A 16,942-nucleotide genomic window follows, 5' to 3' on the forward strand; every position below is an offset into this window, starting at 1 on the left:
TCCCGCTCCTCCGTCTCTCTCCATCTCTCTCTCTCTCCTCCCCTCTCCTTTGCGCGCACCACGTGACCCACGGCAGACTGCACCTTTCCCTCCTCGAGAGAGAGAGAGGCTAGAGGGACGAGGGAAGACGATACGGACGGGAAAACGCCGACGCGGAGACGAGAAACTGTTTCTTTTTGGCTTGTTTTTTCATTTGGCATTTTTTGTGGTTCTACGCGTTTACCGTGTTCTTCTTTCCTCGCGGTTCTCCTCCACAGGGAGTCCAAATGGTGCCGAGGAAGCGGCAACAAACGTGCGCGAAAAGGTAAGTGCCGCACGCGCAATCGTCGAAACGTGTTTTTTTTTTTATTGTTGTTGGTCAAGTTGGCGTCGTTGCGCGCGGCGGGAGTGATTTAACGCGACGGACTGCTCGAGGCGAGCTCCGTTTGAAGTGTTCGTTGGCGGCAGGTGATGAGGAGCGGGAGGAAAATGGTGAGGGGGGGGGGGGGGGGGGGGGTATGGCCGCAAATCGAGAATCGATATTTCAACCGCATTCATTCACCCCGTTTATCAATAACCGTGATGTCGCTGGCTTTTCGTCCTCCCCGCGCGCCTTCCTCGGGTTAAAACAATGAGGGTAATTTACGGCGCGCGTCCGCATTTGAACAGTGATATGTCTCTGATAGAAATATTAACGCGGCTAATTCAATCAGAGCTCCGCGCTTGAGTCATCCGCCGCAGCGCCGCTCTCCGCCGCTCTTTGTGGCGGAGCCCACACAAACTGCAGCTTTACCGCCGATTACCGCGCCGCAGCCCGCAGGAGCCGCACTTTCACCGCTGCGAACCCCGCGACGCGCGCTCCCCGCGTCTGCATACGGCTCACGGTGGAGACGAGGTTTGGTTTTCCACTTTATAGAATGTCCTGCTGCATGATGGGAGCTCGCGCTGCTGGTGCGGTGCACTTGTCTCTGCTGTGCACTGGCTCGTGATCAGAGCCCCGTGTGAGGGATAGTTTGCTCTGGTGTTTTGAGGGCCTCATATTTGTGAGGGGGAGTGTGTGTGTGACCCTGGCTGATTGTGCTGTCTCTGTTTCTCTGTAGGTCGCTGGAGAGAGTGATGACGCGGCAGTGAGATACACCTCAGTGACACACACATATTTGCCCACACGCGCTCTAAATCTGCCCCACTAACACAGGGAGGAGGAGGGCTGCTATGACAGCGTCATTTCTCTCCATTACCACTGTGTGAGACACACAGCACATAGAGGCGCTCCGTGGGGAGTTGGCTGCATGGGGGATAAGGCCCTATCTAGGGCACAAAGATGGAGTTCACATCCAATTTGTCACATATCTAACTCTGAGACACATGTCCACACAGACACACACCTGGAGCGGCGCAGGGCTCATGAAGAATGAATGAGAGCTGGAGTTAGACTGTAGATTACACTGGCTGAAGACGATGCCCTGCCTGAGCTAAGAACCTCTGCAGTGACCACCTGTATCTCCGGACGTCCCACAGAACCACAGCTCCTCTGATCGTCTGCAGTGTCACCATGAGCTGTAGGCCTGGCGACGCGGCCCAGCTCTAGCCTTGTGTGTGTGAGATTGAGAGGAACTTATGAGTGCCATGGCGGTGTGCGTTTGGGCGGCTGCCCCGCTGCTCTTCCTGGGGTTGTGCCTATGCAGCGTGGGGGGCCATGCCCAGGGCGAAGTGCTGGAGTTCGGAGGGGTGTCCAGCCAGTGGGGGCGGTTTCCGGTGTGGAATGCGTGCTGCGAGAGCGTGCTGAGCTTCAGTCTGCGGACTCACAGTCAGGAGGGCCTGCTGCTGTACCTGGACGACGAGGGCTTCTGTGACTTCCTGGAGCTGCTGCTGCTGCACGGGCATCTGCGCCTGCGCTTCTCCATCTTCTGCGCCGAGCCGGCCGAGCTGCAGTCCGGCGTTGCCGTGAGCGACGGCCATTGGCACGCTGTACGCATCAAACGGGACTGGAGGAACACGTCTCTGGAAGTGGACGGGCGGCTGGAGGGCTGGGCGGAGGTGAAGAGTAAGAGGAGAGATATGACGGTGTTTAGTCCCACGTTTGTGGGCGGGATCACGGCGGAGCTGCACTCCTCGCCCCTGCGCCTCACCTCCGCCTCGGTCCGGGAGCAACCGCCTTTCCGCGGCTGGATCACGGCGCTGAGCGTCAACGGGACGATGGCGACTCTCGACAGCTCCGAGGGCGTCACCGTGACGACGGGTTGCGGCCCAGACCACCAGTGCCAGAACGGAGGGGTCTGCAGCGTGGTCAATGACCAGGCCGTGTGCGACTGCTCCGACACCGGTTACCAAGGCAACGACTGCAGCGAAGGTAAGGCCCGACCCACGACCATCACACCTCCATTTTAAGGCAGACACAGACGCTCCAGGCGTCAGCGCTCACACAGAGCGACACATGGAAACCATCATCACAGTGTTAATCAAACATGCACCTGCAGAGAAGCCTCACCTACACTCACTCTAATGAAGAGCTCTGACAGACACCGCAACACGGTTTAGGCCAAGCTCAAGGCCCGCGAGGCCCTGGTGGTATGTCGTGGATCTGCGGCTAAAGCTAAACACTGGTGTGGATCAATAGGGATGTGCTGCTTGGCTCGTGATGAGAGGCTTTAATTGGAAGAATGCTAAGAGGCTGAAGTCAGTGGCTGTTACGTGGCTGACACCTGGCTGCCTGTGTTCATAGATTTACATTGATTTTTAGACGGCCTTCACACATATCATACATTCTGTGTTGAAATGAAGCGTGCACCATTGATTTGATTCAACTGCAGTATTTATATACTCCTTTTTTTTCTTCTGGAATGGCTGTATAGTTGTGCGGTGATATACAAAGTAATCATTTAAATACTATTTAACCTTTCAAGAGGAATATTTTTGTTTCTTCTAATTCACAATTACTCCTAAACGGCAACCTGTTCAAAACAAATATCAACATACTTTATAATGCACCTGGTTAATAGACTAGATCATATAATAGAAGCACAATGATGCAGCAAATGCCTGGGCTCGCTTGGCTGCCTCTGTCCTCAAGATTTGCTCGAGTTAATTTAAACAGCAAATCTGCATCTTTAATCAATAGCTCTTTGGACCACTGTACTTCGCCTCCTCCTTCTGGACGGGACGCGGATCCTTTTCAGCTCCGCACAGTGAGATATTGATTTCTGAAGCGGCGGACGACACAAACACTTTCTTCCCAAACGTCAGCGATGGGAAAGGAACGGCCCGGGCAGCCGTCATCCGTCAGAGCGCCGACCTGTCCGCCACGCCCCTTATTTGAGCCACCCACCCCCACGCCGCGGAGCCGAGCCGCAAAACAATCTAACGAGTACGTCGCAGAGGCAGAGAACGTGGTTGCCTCTGAAAACAAACGCCGTACTTTCTTTTTATACGATTAGTTTAGACTTCGGCAAACTGAAACGCACTGGATTCTTGGATGAAATTAGCAGTTGTTATTCCAGTTTTAGGTTCAAATGTTCATCGTTCGGCCTCAGATTGTCAAAAAGAATCAACTAAAACGTCATCAAAGCGAACTATTTGCACAAGTATCGATACGTATACTGCAGGATGAAGTTGGACCTTTCCCAAATAGTTTGCGAGTCGACGTGTTGGATTTATGTGAGAATATGGAATAGATTTGGCTCCTTGTTAGTTATAATGAACTGTCTGATAGAAACGAGCAATTAACATGAAAATATATAGATTTTCTTTCGGTACTGATAGTATAAGATTAAATGAAAACGACTGCATTCTACTGCAATAATAGAACAAAAGCCAAAACAACATTGTGACGTCAGTATCGAGTATCAAACCTCAAGACTACAGCAGACAGACGTAGCGTTAATGGACAGCGAGGTGGCTTCTGTTACCATGGAGACCAGGCCAGTAGGGACGACCACACAGACAGACGTTCTCGAGGCCGCTGCGGCTCCCTGCTGGCTTTTAATTGGGAGGAAAGCCAAGCGCAGTGGTTAGTTCACACGCGTCGTCTGAGTGTAAAGAGTGAAAGATTCAACAGGAACGTGGAATTTAAACAGATCTTTCCATGAGCATGTACACAACCTGCTAGTTTTAACTCCTTCTGTAATGCATTTGGTTAGTGCTGCATTCATCGAGTCATTGTGACTAGTCAATAATAATAATATAAATGATACCGTATTTTCTGGACTATAAGTCGCACCAGCCAAAAAATGCATAATAGAGAAGAAAAAAACATATATAAGTTGCACTGGAGTATGAAATGCAGTTGCAAGTGTGAAAATAACAAATAATATCACATATAAGTCGCTCCGGAGTATAAGTATATAAGTATAAATATAAGTATAAGTCGCACCCCGGCCAAAACGATGAAAAAAGGTGCAACTTATAGTCCGGAAAATACGGTAATACATTTTTTTTTAAATGAAGAATGATGATAATAATAATAAATAATAATAATAATAAGAAAAAAAATAATAAGAATGAATAATTAAAATGAAGAAGAAAAAAAATACGAATTATAATAATGAATAATAAAAAGTTTAATAATAAATATTAAAAATAATAATAATAATAATGATGATGATGATAAATGGTCATATTTGGACAATCATTAGTTTTATCTTGACTAAACTGAATATTAAACACACATGAAAAGACTTTTTACAACAAACAGAAAGGCAAAAAAAGAATAGACAGTTTCAGATTTTCCATCAATAATACACTTTATTTGTACATTTTCTCTGCCTTGAAGCCTTCAGTCGCCACATTTAAACCTTTATTTGGTTGATATTGTATTAAAAAGCCTCAATGTACAAAATAAATAATAGCTTGACTTGCTAAAATAATCGTTTGTTGCGGCTCGACGTTTACTTATTAACTCATATTTATTTCAGCGTCCGCATATTCTCCTAAAATGAACAAAAATCACAAAAATACACAGTTCATGGTCTGATCTTTTCATCGGCCCAAAGCAAAGAGAAAAATGTGTGAGGGAGAAGAGCTTCGGGTCCTTTATATTTGATGGAAATACAAAAAATAACTTGAATAAAGCTAATATAGTATGATAATTGTGATGCTTGTGCTTGAGAAGGTACAGATTTTGGACACGTAGCAGGCGAAAAAGGAAGTAGAATAGGTTAAAAGTGACATTGTGTTCACTCAAAATTGTTTAATCGAGCTAATGCGGAAGATTTTATTGTGATTTTTGAAAAGCCTTTCCTGGTTTGTTGCTGTTTATCGTCAAAAATCAAATGCTACGTTATGTTATGCTAGCGACGGCTTCAAAAATCGATTGTTTTGACCGGACGGTTTCGAGAGGGGAAAAAATCAAATTGTCGCGACTGAGATTCGATTTGCGATTTATTTAGACGCGTAAACAACTCTAATATTTGTGAAAAGACCAAAATATGAACTCGTAAACAAGACAAAACTGATGCAGCGGTCTAAACGTCTGGTACAGCAGAACAATAAACCAACCGTTCTTTGCAGAGGACTTTCTACAATCAAAACACTTTCAGCCTTTGACAATCGACTTAAATTTAGTTTTTTATTCGTTTTTGGGGATTTTTGGTGTATTTTCGAAAGCCAGTCTGGATGAAAACGATGTGATCTTAGCAGTGGACATTTTCATGGTTTTCGTGCAAGCTGCTTTCTGTTGATACATATTTAACTCTAGCATACATTTGTGTTTAGATTTGGATAAGTTAACAGAGCTGATTGGCTGCCATGTGCAACGCAGACTAAACACTGGCTCCTAATGCAAATTGACATTCGAGTATTGCCTCGGTTTAGACCTTTCAATCATTTCTTTAATTTGTTTTCTCCACTGAAAGCAGACGCCTCATCCCACCCACCCACCCACCCGGCTGTGGAAACGCCTTTGGCTCGGGAAACTATTTATCAATATAAGTTCAAGTTTTAAATATGTTATATTTGGTAGTTTTAAGGTTTCGGGAGGCAAAGTTTACGTAAGGGATGAATAAATGAAATAAGTGAAATAAATGAAAGTATATAAAGTATATAAAATAAATAAAATGAGAGAGATAAGCAAAGACAGAAGCCGTAAGAAAAATAAAAACTTGTTTGTAAAAGTGTTTTTTGAAAGGAAAAAAATTAAATTGGTATTTTTATGAACCGTGATAAAAATGTGCGATTTTTAGTTTTAAAAACTCAGTCCACACTAGAGATTGTTCAGTCAATTCATAATTGGTATAACTGAGATCACAATATAACCATACTAGAATGTTCACAGTTGTAGAAGTCTTAAAATCAAGTCTTAAATCTAATCCTCCCTAGAAGTGAAGCTCAAAGTGCTTTTTATCTGGCTGTTCATGTCACATTAACTGCACTTTATCTTATAGAAAGTTTAATTTTCCAAAACAGATCACATAGGAAGGAGGAAACGTGATCTATCAGACAAGGTATATTAAAAGAAATATATAAGGATTTCATTGTTGTTTAGTCATCGTAAATAGCTGTATCGATCATCCCGAGCCCACGCTGCACATTTTAAACAACCGAAATATGCACCAATGCAAGAATCCAATGTATTTCAGAACATTATAGAGATCTATCAAGCGTTGTTCCTGTTTACAATTCCATTAACTGAATAACTGCAGCCTATTCCATTTGATCATCGCGACAGCTGATATCACCCTTTCGGTTTGATTGCGAGTAAAATGCCCATTAGTCTTGAATTTAAAGCTATCCGTGCTTTTTTATAATGCCATAAATCCTCTCAGGTGTAGTCTTTAGTCAGTGAAAGTACTGTATTGTACGAGGACGGTTTGCTGTAAACTACGTAATATCTGGTGGTGCAGGGTCCAAAACTGCCAGTATATGTCACTTTTTTCACAAATAAAGGCGTTTTTCTTGCTCAAATATACCTTGAAAAACTTACAGTGAACAGACTCACCTCCCCACAGAGCCGGCCTGTAACTTTCTTGTCTCCATGGCGATAGAAAATGTAATGCCACACTAACTTTTAATTCCATAAATGAGAGATGATGTTTTAGGGCGTCAGTGTTTATCATATGTAGCTTTTCTTTACTTTTCTTTAATTTTATTTTGCTTTTCTTTTGCTTTTCTTTTGCTTTTCTTTGCTTTTCATTGCTTTTCTTTCCTTTTCTTTTGCTTTTCTTTGCTTTTCTTTGCTTTCACTACTCATAATAATACAAATGAAGTACATAAATGTAGTGGCAGGATTGTCGTGCTGTGGCATGAAGTCGTTTCAATATTAAAACTGTTTATTGTGTGATTTTCTATGCCAAATATATCACACCTTTTAATTTTTTTACTGCGACAGAGTTACAAAAGCATCGCCATGGAGACAAACAGGTGATGGACCCCCCCTTTAGAAAGGTTACACATTGTACCTTTAATGATTTAAGTCGCTGTAATCCCTCATTTGTCCAGCAGTGTTCCACCTTTAACCTTTAATCATTTAGTCATTTTGCCCTTTTGGCTCTTGCCAGTGGACACATGACCCAAAGCAAATCAGATAACAGATAATCCAGTAATTGGATCTGACTTTTGCCCAGAAGAAATCTGATAATCCCCAAAAAACCCGCTGACACATTTCAGTTCATTCATGGATTTATAGCGTCGCTGTTGCATTTGGGAGACAAAGTCAATCAATCTTTAACATTTTCTCTTGCACTTTCGTCTCGTCCTCGTCAGTCAGAAAGAAATCAGATTACTCACGTTAAAATAGACAAACAATTAGAAGCATCGGCCAGAGTAAAAGTAAAAGTAAGGAAAGCAAACTGCAATAAAACTAAACACAAGATCACAACATCTATCGCAAAAGCAGTAAATACGTAGGCAAATATGTACAATTTCTACATGAATTTTACATTATTTATGGATTTAATCTTAATCAGAACTGATCCAAACTTTTCAATCTCAAGTCTGGTAAAAATGGAGAAAGTATACATGTCAATAAATATACAGTAAGTACCTTGTATTCATTGCTCAGTATCAGGAATGCAACATAATGTCAGTAGTTGCAATAAGCCAATCGCATATGCTGCAATTATAAGACACAAACGGTAAAATATTCCGTCTTATTATGTAAAAAATTAAGCGCTAAATCAGCAGTTTAGACCGCTACAAACATATTCTCAAATGCGTCGAATTCTCGTACTAGTTCTACGATTAAACGACAGCTTCGTTCAAATGTTATGCCTCCCAGACGTGTTTAAAATGTGTTAATCGATTGATCGCAGCTCGATAATCGTCAACTTTACGAGTCATCGAATAAACCATGATCTATTTATGCCGTGAAAAGACGTTAGCAGTACATTAGCAGCATAGTTGAAGTGCACTGCTTTCCAAAACATTGTCCTCTGACGCAAACTGCAGCGTTCAGGTTTTGTTACTTTACTGTATTTTTCTTTGTTTGTTTTGAACTATATAGTACTTTACTCCAGCCGGAATACTGCATACACGGAGCGAATAAAACAAAAGTAAAACCACCGTGAAGGCTGAATAGTAGGCTTTTAAAATCCCCACTGTGGCAAGAGGCTACTTTAGTCTTTCTACTCTAAATAACCATTCATTATTCCTGAAAATGAACTGTTATTTCCAGTGTGAGTGTTTCTGAAGGTGCAACATCTCCTTTTTTTTTTGGTTCCACCTTGGTGTTAGTTGTCGGTGGAGGTCTCAAAATGGCCGTCTTTCATCAGCGTTTTGAATTATTTTGTTACTATGAGCGACGTAGGTAGTAGGTAAATGTCTTTTTGGCCCTCAAATGTTTTAGTGACGAGAAGAAGCGCCTTTATTTTGAAAGATCGAGTCCATTTTCGCCAGGTGCAGCAGGTTTTTTGTGTTGATTTCTCTTCGGAGGAGCAGCAAATAGCACGGGTTTATTGGGAAAGATAATGATGAAAAGACTCCGAAGCGGCAACAAGTCTCGAGTCTTTTGATTCTTGCATTAGCTGCGAGTCGATCGAGGACGACGTGGAGCGCTGTGGAAAAACTGCTCGTAGTAAATAATGTAAGTCGTGTTGTGTCGGCGTGGAAACATCGAGGGAGAATCGTGTCTTCGAGTGGAAAGTGCGCCGAGCGATTGACTTGACCAGGCTTTCGATGTACGGCACCAGATTACACGGGATTCTATTAATATTTCAAACTCCAGAGTAACAAAACACAGATAATATCATGTTTTTTTCAACACAAATGGATAGTTCTGTTACCATGGGATTTGATTCTAGCTCTGACTTTCAAAAAACGACTGTATTTTCCGGATTATAAGTCGCATCAGCCTAAAAAAATGCATAATACAGAAGAAAAAAACATATATAAATCACATTTTTTGGAACAGATTAGAGAACATGGTGAATAGGTGTACGTATGCTAACGCTAACACCTTCAGCTACATGATGCACAGACAGAACTGTGGTAAGTGTCTGGTATGTTAGCGTAACATATGAACAGTTATTCAGATAACTATAGCATAAAGAACATGCTAACAAGTTTACCAAAGCATCAGTTTTACCCCAAATCACTAAATCCATTGAATTCTTCTTCCTCTGTGTCACTTCTAAACAACTCCACAAACTCCAGAGGAAGAGGAAGTGCTGATTCTTCTTCTGCGTCGCTCAGAGCCTAGAGCGCCCTCTTGTGGTTGTCGGTGTGAAAATAACGAATAATATCACATATAAGTCGCAGCCCGGCCAAAACTATGTTAAAAGGTGCGATTTATAACCCGGAAAATACGGTATTTACAAAAGGTCCAATTTTGTCCTGTTTATGTGCTTTTTTCACCCAGTATTATATCAATATTTGTTCCAAAGAATATCTCGTTTCCATGCTAGTTGTAGTATCAATTAGTACTTAGGTATTGATCATTTTGACAACCTTATAATGTATATAATTAGCTTTTTCGGCAATAAAACCAAAACACAGGATCACAACAACTATCGCAAAAGCAGTAAATACATAGCCGAATATGTAGAATTTCAACATGAATTTTACATTATTTGTCGTTTGGAATGTAATCAGAACTGATCCAAATTAGTCAATATCAAGTCTGGTAAAAATGGAGAAAGTATTCGCGTCTTAAATCTAATAAATATACAGTAAGTATCTTGTATCCATTGCTCAGTATCAGGAATGCAAAAATGTAGCGCTAACTCAGCAGTTTAGACCTCTACAAACATATTCTCAAGTCAAATTCCCGTACTAGTCCTACAATTAGCTCCAATAGCAAAGTATAATCAATAATTCAAACTAATCCGATTGCAATTTCAACGCTTGTCAGAAAAGAAAGCGAATAGATTTCTCAACATCGTTGAAAAAATGTGACCCAACGGAAATTAAACTTTGACGTCGCTTACAGGCTAAAGTCGTGTCGTTTTTAACCCCAAGGTCACTACATTTAAGGCGTTCTCGTCTCCTACCCAGAATCCGTCCTTGTTAGTAAGCTGCGCTCTCCTTGATGTCGCCTTGAAGTGCAGAAGTAATATATTTCGCCGCCTGTTTATTTCAGCGAGCGTTGGCTGAGTCACTTTTTTTTCCTTCCGTGAAATGATGCTGTTCTGCTGAACCCGGCAACCTCGTACCAAAAGAAATATAGCTGGGAGAAGATGAAATTAAAAAAGGCTCAAACTCCTCTATGAATCTTTAACATAGTATGAAATGAAGGTGCTTTGCTGCAGGTAAAAACACATCCTTTTGGGCCTCGGTGAAAGCGGAAAAAATTAGCATTTTGATGTTGTCCGCGCGAGTTTTTATTCACATTTACCACTTCTTCCAAGCGCACTAATGATCTACCTCTTCTAAAACAATATATAGTTTTTTTTCAAATCTAAGCGTGAGGATATTACTTTTTAATAAGTGTGCCGCTCGCTAAGGTGGATGAAAAAGCAGGCGATTGTTGGGAAGAGAATAGCTGGAGTTAAGATGTATTAAATGGTTTTCTGTGGAAGTTTTAAGTTGATTCTGATTATTTAAAGGTGACGATTGTTCAAATTCAAAGTGTTTATGACAGAAATGACAGGAAGTAGTAGTTTTAGAAAGGACTCACTCAAAAATGCAGGCAAGGAACACGTTTATCTAGTCTTCACATTTGTTCATGTTCAGTCCTGGTTCGGTCCTACTTTGGTCCTGGTTGGGTCCTTGTTCAGTTCTGGTTCGTACCTGGTTCGGTCCTGGTTCGTTCCTGGTTCGGTCCTGGTTTGGTCCTAGTTCGGTCCTGGTTTGGTCCTGGTTCGTTCCTGGTTCGTTCCTGGTTCGGTCCTGGTTCGTTCCTGGTTCGTTCCTGGTTCGTTCCTGGTTCGTTCCTGGTTCGGTCTTGGTTCGTTCCTGGTTCGGTCCTGGTTCGTTCCTGGTTCGGTCCTGGTTTGGTCCTAGTTCGGTCCTGGTTTGGTCCTGGTTCGTTCCTGGTTCGGTCCTGGTTCGGTCCTAGTTCGTTCCTGGTTCGTTCCTGGTTCGGTCCTGGTTCGGTCCTGGTTTGGTCCTGGTTCGTTCCTGGTTCGTTCCTGGTTCGGTCCTGGTTCGTTCCTGGTTCGTTCCTGGTTCGTTCCTGGTTCGTTCCTGGTTCGGTCCTGGTTCGTTCCTGGTTCGGTCCTGGTTCGTTCCTGGTTCGGTCCTGGTTTGGTCCTAGTTCGGTCCTGGTTTGGTCCTGGTTCGTTCCTGGTTCGGTCCTGGTTCGGTCCTAGTTCGTTCCTGGTTCGTTCCTGGTTCGGTCCTGGTTCGGTCCTGGTTCGTTCCTGGTTCGTTCCTGGTTCGTTCCTGGTTCGTTCCTGGTTCGGTCCTGGTTTGGTCCTAGTTCGGTCCTGGTTTGGTCCTGGTTCGTTCCTGGTTCGGTCCTGGTTCGGTCCTAGTTCGTTCCTGGTTCGTTCCTGGTTCGGTCCTGGTTCGGTCCTGGTTCGTTCCTGGTTCGGTCCTGGTTCGGTCCTGGTTCGTTCCTGGTTCGGTCCTGGTTCGGTCCTGGTTCGTTCCTGGTTCGGTCCTGGTTCGGTCCTGGTTCGTTCCTGGTTCGGTCCTGGTTCGTTCCTGGTTCGTTCCTGGTTCGTTCCTGGTTCGTTCCTGGTTCGGTCCTGGTTCGTTCCTGGTTCGGTCCTGGTTCGTTCCTGGTTCGGTCCTGGTTCGGTCCTAGTTCGGTCCTGGTTTGGTCCTGGTTCGTTCCTGGTTCGGTCCTGGTTCGGTCCTAGTTCGTTCCTGGTTCGTTCCTGGTTCGGTCCTGGTTCATTCCTGGTTCGGTCCTGGTTCGTACCTGGTTCGGTCCTAGTTCGGTCCTGGTTCGTTCCTGGTTCGGTCCTGGTTTGGTCCTAGTTCGGTCCTGGTTCGGTCCTGGTTCGGTCCTGGTTCGGTCCTGGTTCGTACCTGGTTCGGTCCTAGTTCGTTCCTGGTTCGTTCCTGGTTTGGTCCTGGTTCGTTCCTGGTTCGGTCCTGGTTCGTTCCTGGTTCGGTCCTGGTTCGTTCCTGGTTCGGTCCTGGTTCGGTCCTGGTTCGTTCCTGGTTCGTTCCTGGTTCGGTCCTGGTTCGGTCCTGGTTCGTTCCTGGTTCGGTCCTGGTTCGGTCCTGGTTCGTTCCTGGTTCGGTCCTGGTTCGTTCCTGGTTCGTTCCTGGTTCGTTCCTGGTTCGGTCCTGGTTCGTTCCTGGTTCGGTCCTGGTTCGTTCCTGGTTCGGTCCTGGTTTGGTCCTAGTTCGGTCCTGGTTTGGTCCTGGTTCGTTCCTGGTTCGGTCCTGGTTCGGTCCTAGTTCGTTCCTGGTTCGTTCCTGGTTCGGTCCTGGTTCATTCCTGGTTCGGTCCTGGTTCGTACCTGGTTCGGTCCTAGTTCGGTCCTGGTTCGTTCCTGGTTCGGTCCTGGTTTGGTCCTAGTTCGGTCCTGGTTCGGTCCTGGTTCGGTCCTGGTTCGGTCCTGGTTCGTACCTGGTTCGGTCCTAGTTCGTTCCTGGTTCGTTCCTGGTTTGGTCCTGGTTCGTTCCTGGTTCGGTCCTGGTTCGTTCCTGGTTCGGTCCTGGTTCGTTCCTGGTTCGGTCCTGGTTCGGTCCTGGTTCGTTCCTGGTTCGTTCCTGGTTCGGTCCTGGTTCAGTCCTGGTTTGCTCCTAGTTCGGTCCTGGTTTGGTCCTGGTTCGTACCTGGTTCGGTCCTAGTTCGTTCCTGGTTCGTTCCTGGTTTGGTCCTGGTTCGTTCCTGGTTCGGTCCTGGTTCGTTCCTGGTTCGGTCCTGGTTCGTTCCTGGTTCGGTCCTGGTTCGTTCCTGGTTCGGTCCTGGTTTGGTCCTAGTTCGGTCCTGGTTTGGTCCTGGTTCGGTCCTGGTTCGGTCCTGGTTCGGTCCTAGTTCGTTCCTGGTTCGTTCCTGGTTCGGTCCTGGTTCGTTCCTGGTTCGGTCCTGGTTCGTTCCTGGTTCGGTCCTGGTTCGTTCCTGGTTCGGTCCTGGTTCGGTCCTGGTTCGTTCCTGGTTCGGTCCTGGTTTGGTCCTAGTTCGGTCCTGGTTCGGTCCTGGTTCGTACCTGGTTCGGTCCTAGTTCGTTCCTGGTTCGTTCCTGGTTTGGTCCTGGTTCGTTCCTGGTTCGGTCCTGGTTCGTTCCTGGTTCGGTCCTGGTTCGTTCCTGGTTCGGTCCTGGTTCGGTCCTAGTTCGTTCCTGGTTCGTTCCTGGTTCGGTCCTGGTTCGTTCCTGGTTCGGTCCTGGTTCGTTCCTGGTTCGGTCCTGGTTCGTTCCTGGTTCGGTCCTGGTTTGGTCCTAGTTCGGTCCTGGTTCGGTCCTGGTTCGTACCTGGTTCGGTCCTAGTTCGTTCCTGGTTCGTTCCTGGTTTGGTCCTGGTTCGTTCCTGGTTCGGTCCTGGTTCGTTCCTGGTTCGGTCCTGGTTCGTTCCTGGTTCGGTCCTGGTTCGGTCCTAGTTCGTTCCTGGTTCGTTCCTGGTTCGGTCCTGGTTCGTTCCTGGTTCGGTCCTGGTTCGTTCCTGGTTCGGTCCTGGTTCGTTCCTGGTTCGGTCCTGGTTCGTTCCTGGTTCGTTCCTGGTTCGGTCCTGGTTCGTTCCTGGTTCGTTCCTGGTTCGTTCCTGGTTCGGTCCTGGTTCGGTCCTGGTTCGTTCCTGGTTCGGTTCATGTATGATCTTATCCGGTCTTTTGCGTGCTTAGTTTGAGCTGAATTGTTCGCTCCAGATGTGACAGTCGGTGCCCCGCGGTGAAGCCACTCTGAACCGGGCTCGTTAGCCTCGGCTCGGCTAGTGTCGTCCTTGAGGGCATAGCGCGGCTAGCATGCTAATAGCGCCACCTGTTTTCTGCCACGCTACGAGCGCAAGATTAGCACACAACATGGAAACAAAGCACACAGACAGAATACACGATAACCTCACAATTAACAACCTCCAACGCACATTTAAAACGATTGTTCTTGTGTTTTGAAGTGGAGTTGTATGGGGATGGTTAGCTTGTTAGCTTTGTGGAATGGTAATTAGCAAAGGCCAACAGTTTCCCACTGCTATGCTAATGTAATGCTAATTCTTATTACAAATTACAAACTTTAGGCGCAATTAGTATGTGTTTATTATCATTTTTAGTTTATTATTCATAGTTAAAGATCATATTACTGTGAAAAATGAATAATCAACGTCAGTAAATGATAAAAAGCTAATTAGAAAAGCCACTGATTTCCCCTATATTAATGTAACACTTTTATTACTACAGATCACAACGTTTAGACTAAATTAATAAGGGTTTAGCGTGTTATAATCTTTATTCATACTTATACATTTCAACCATGGTGATAAGAATATGATGCCGTGAAAAATGAATGATCAATATGAAAAAAATATTAAATAAAAACCGCACGTGTATTTATTTTTTTGGCGGTGAATTTAAGCATTGATTAAACTTTATTGTAATTTTAATAAATGTGTTTTTCACAGATAATGCTATGGTTTTTTTAATAGTTTAAACAGGTCAGGGCACATTTTTCTCAGCTCGTTTTGCCTTTGCATTGAAAATAATAAATCAATGTCGCAAATCAGTGGTGCAATTAGCTGTTTATTGCCTTTGCCCGATTGCCTTTCCCCGCACAGGTAGCCTACGTTGTTTGCGTGCAGTGGCCAGACTAATTGCCATACATTAGCGGCGGCAGAAGCGTCCAGACACACAGGACTCTCACGCAACTCCACTTTGAACGCCACACACACTCCGCATTTACAGTTATGAATCATGCATGCCCCTTTGTCTCCCCTGCACTGCTAATCCATCCACGTTTTCAGCCCATCGTTATAACTTGTCATAGTCTGAGTGCGAGAGAAAGAGAGAGAGAATGGGGGGAGAAGAAAGAACGGTTGTGTGTGTGTGTGCGCGGTCGTGGATGTTGTGCGTCGCATGCTTTATGTTTTCCGGGGGGCTCGTGGGAGAGGAAAGGAAGAGGCTCCAAGGTAAGTCGAGGGGTGAACGACGCTTGAATCCTAACGTGCAGGTAGGAGTGGCCCCGCCCCCGCCGTGTGGAGGGTGGAGCCCGTCGCGGTCTCTTGTCAGGGGGCGCAACGGTACGAGAACATCAGGAACACACACAAAAAACCTGCAATAAACCTATTCTGATTCTGAAAAGGGTGTAAAGTAAAACTGTTGAGGTCGTATTGAGAGATAAAAGTAATGTAAATAGTGTAAACAAACTTAAACATACACGCTTTTGTGCCAATGTAACTGTAATGGTGGAGGAAATGCCACTTACTGCAGCTAGTATCCACAGTATATACTATATTGTACTAGTATTGGTTAATATATATAAAAAAAAAACATAAACAGGACAAAATGTGACCTTTCCTGAGATGGATTAATCGGCACTAATTAGATAAGATAAGCCTTTATTTGTCCACACACTGGGGAAATTTCGGTGTTGCAACGCAAGTAGGTACAGAAGTAAAAGAACAGATAACTTACAGGAAGCTTTAGAAAAACTCTCAGTAGAAAAACTCTTATAAACAAAACTCTTAAAGACAAAACCTCTCATATTCTTAATAAGGAATAGAAAGAAAAAATAAAAATAAAATAACATAAGACAAAAATAATAATAATAAACACTCAATTATTGAAGTAATTCAAGCAAGAACACTAAGTACTAATATTTTGTAATGAAAATGTCAGTCTATTGTTCTATTTTTTAAACGTTGACTTAAATAACAGCATCAATTCTCATTGTTGTATCAAAATCGATATCGAGCACCTTTAAATGAGAATGAATTACAGATGGAAAAGATCTGGCGTGTTTAAACTACAACAGATGTTCATTATTATGTCCTTATTTCAAATAAATACAATTACAAAGGCTAAAATGTGGCTTTGCTTATTTAATATTCAGGATGTTCGGCCAATTTTCAGTACAAAGATTATTATGTTGATGTTTTTTCCTGCACTTAATAGAACAGAATGTATTATTGTATTTTGTAATTGAAAGGAAGCTAAAAAACAACAACAAAAAACTAGAAATTTGAAAATTAGATTTATGCCTTAATTTAAGACAGAGCTCGAGCTAAAATAAGAAACCAAATTCTTTGTTTTACTCTCTTATTTGTCTGTATTGACTCACTCAAAATAAAATAAATAAAATAAATAAAATAAATAAAATAAATAAAATAAATAAAATAAATAAAATAAATAAAATAAATAAAATAAATAAAATAAATAAAATAAATAAAATACATAAAATACATAAATACAATACAATAAAATAGCTAAATAAATGAATAAAATGAATAAAATTAATAATATGAATCAATGAATTAAATGAATAAATACAATACAATACATTACAATACAACAAATACAATAAAATAGCTAAATAAATGAATAAAATGAGTTTGAGGAACTACATTTTAACTGTACCGTTGCACCCCTAAGGCCTCTTTTCCCACAGACCAATAACACTGTTGTACTGTATGAATGTAGTTATTTTCTGCATGTTTTTTATCTATTTTTACTATATTTCTTTTACATTTATTTCTCCATAGTGTCCTCTTT

General features: G+C 43.4%; 1 protein-coding gene across 17 annotated transcripts in view; it reads left to right on the top strand.

Moving 5' to 3' along the window:
* Positions 1-1,060: 1,060 nt before the first annotated feature.
* nrxn1a (neurexin 1a) overlaps positions 1,061-16,942 on the top strand; it is a 177,317-nt gene continuing 161,435 nt past the window's right edge. For 10 of the 17 annotated variants that reach the window (XM_072456744.1, XM_072456739.1, XM_072456745.1 and 7 more), the window contains exon 1: positions 1,061-2,329. In XM_072456744.1, coding sequence (XP_072312845.1) covers positions 1,597-2,329 — 733 coding nt within the window. In that variant the 5' untranslated portion in view covers positions 1,061-1,596. The remainder of the gene's footprint in view (positions 2,330-16,942) is intronic. The other 7 variants (XM_072456735.1, XM_072456736.1, XM_072456738.1 and 4 more) reach the window with 1 other exon arrangement.

This window comes from Eucyclogobius newberryi, unplaced genomic scaffold (genome assembly GCF_026437365.1).
Source record: "Eucyclogobius newberryi isolate DKJ021-1_F unplaced genomic scaffold, fEucNew1.0.hap1 SCAF_20, whole genome shotgun sequence".
In the NCBI taxonomy this organism is placed as follows: Eukaryota; Metazoa; Chordata; class Actinopteri; order Gobiiformes; family Gobiidae; genus Eucyclogobius; species Eucyclogobius newberryi.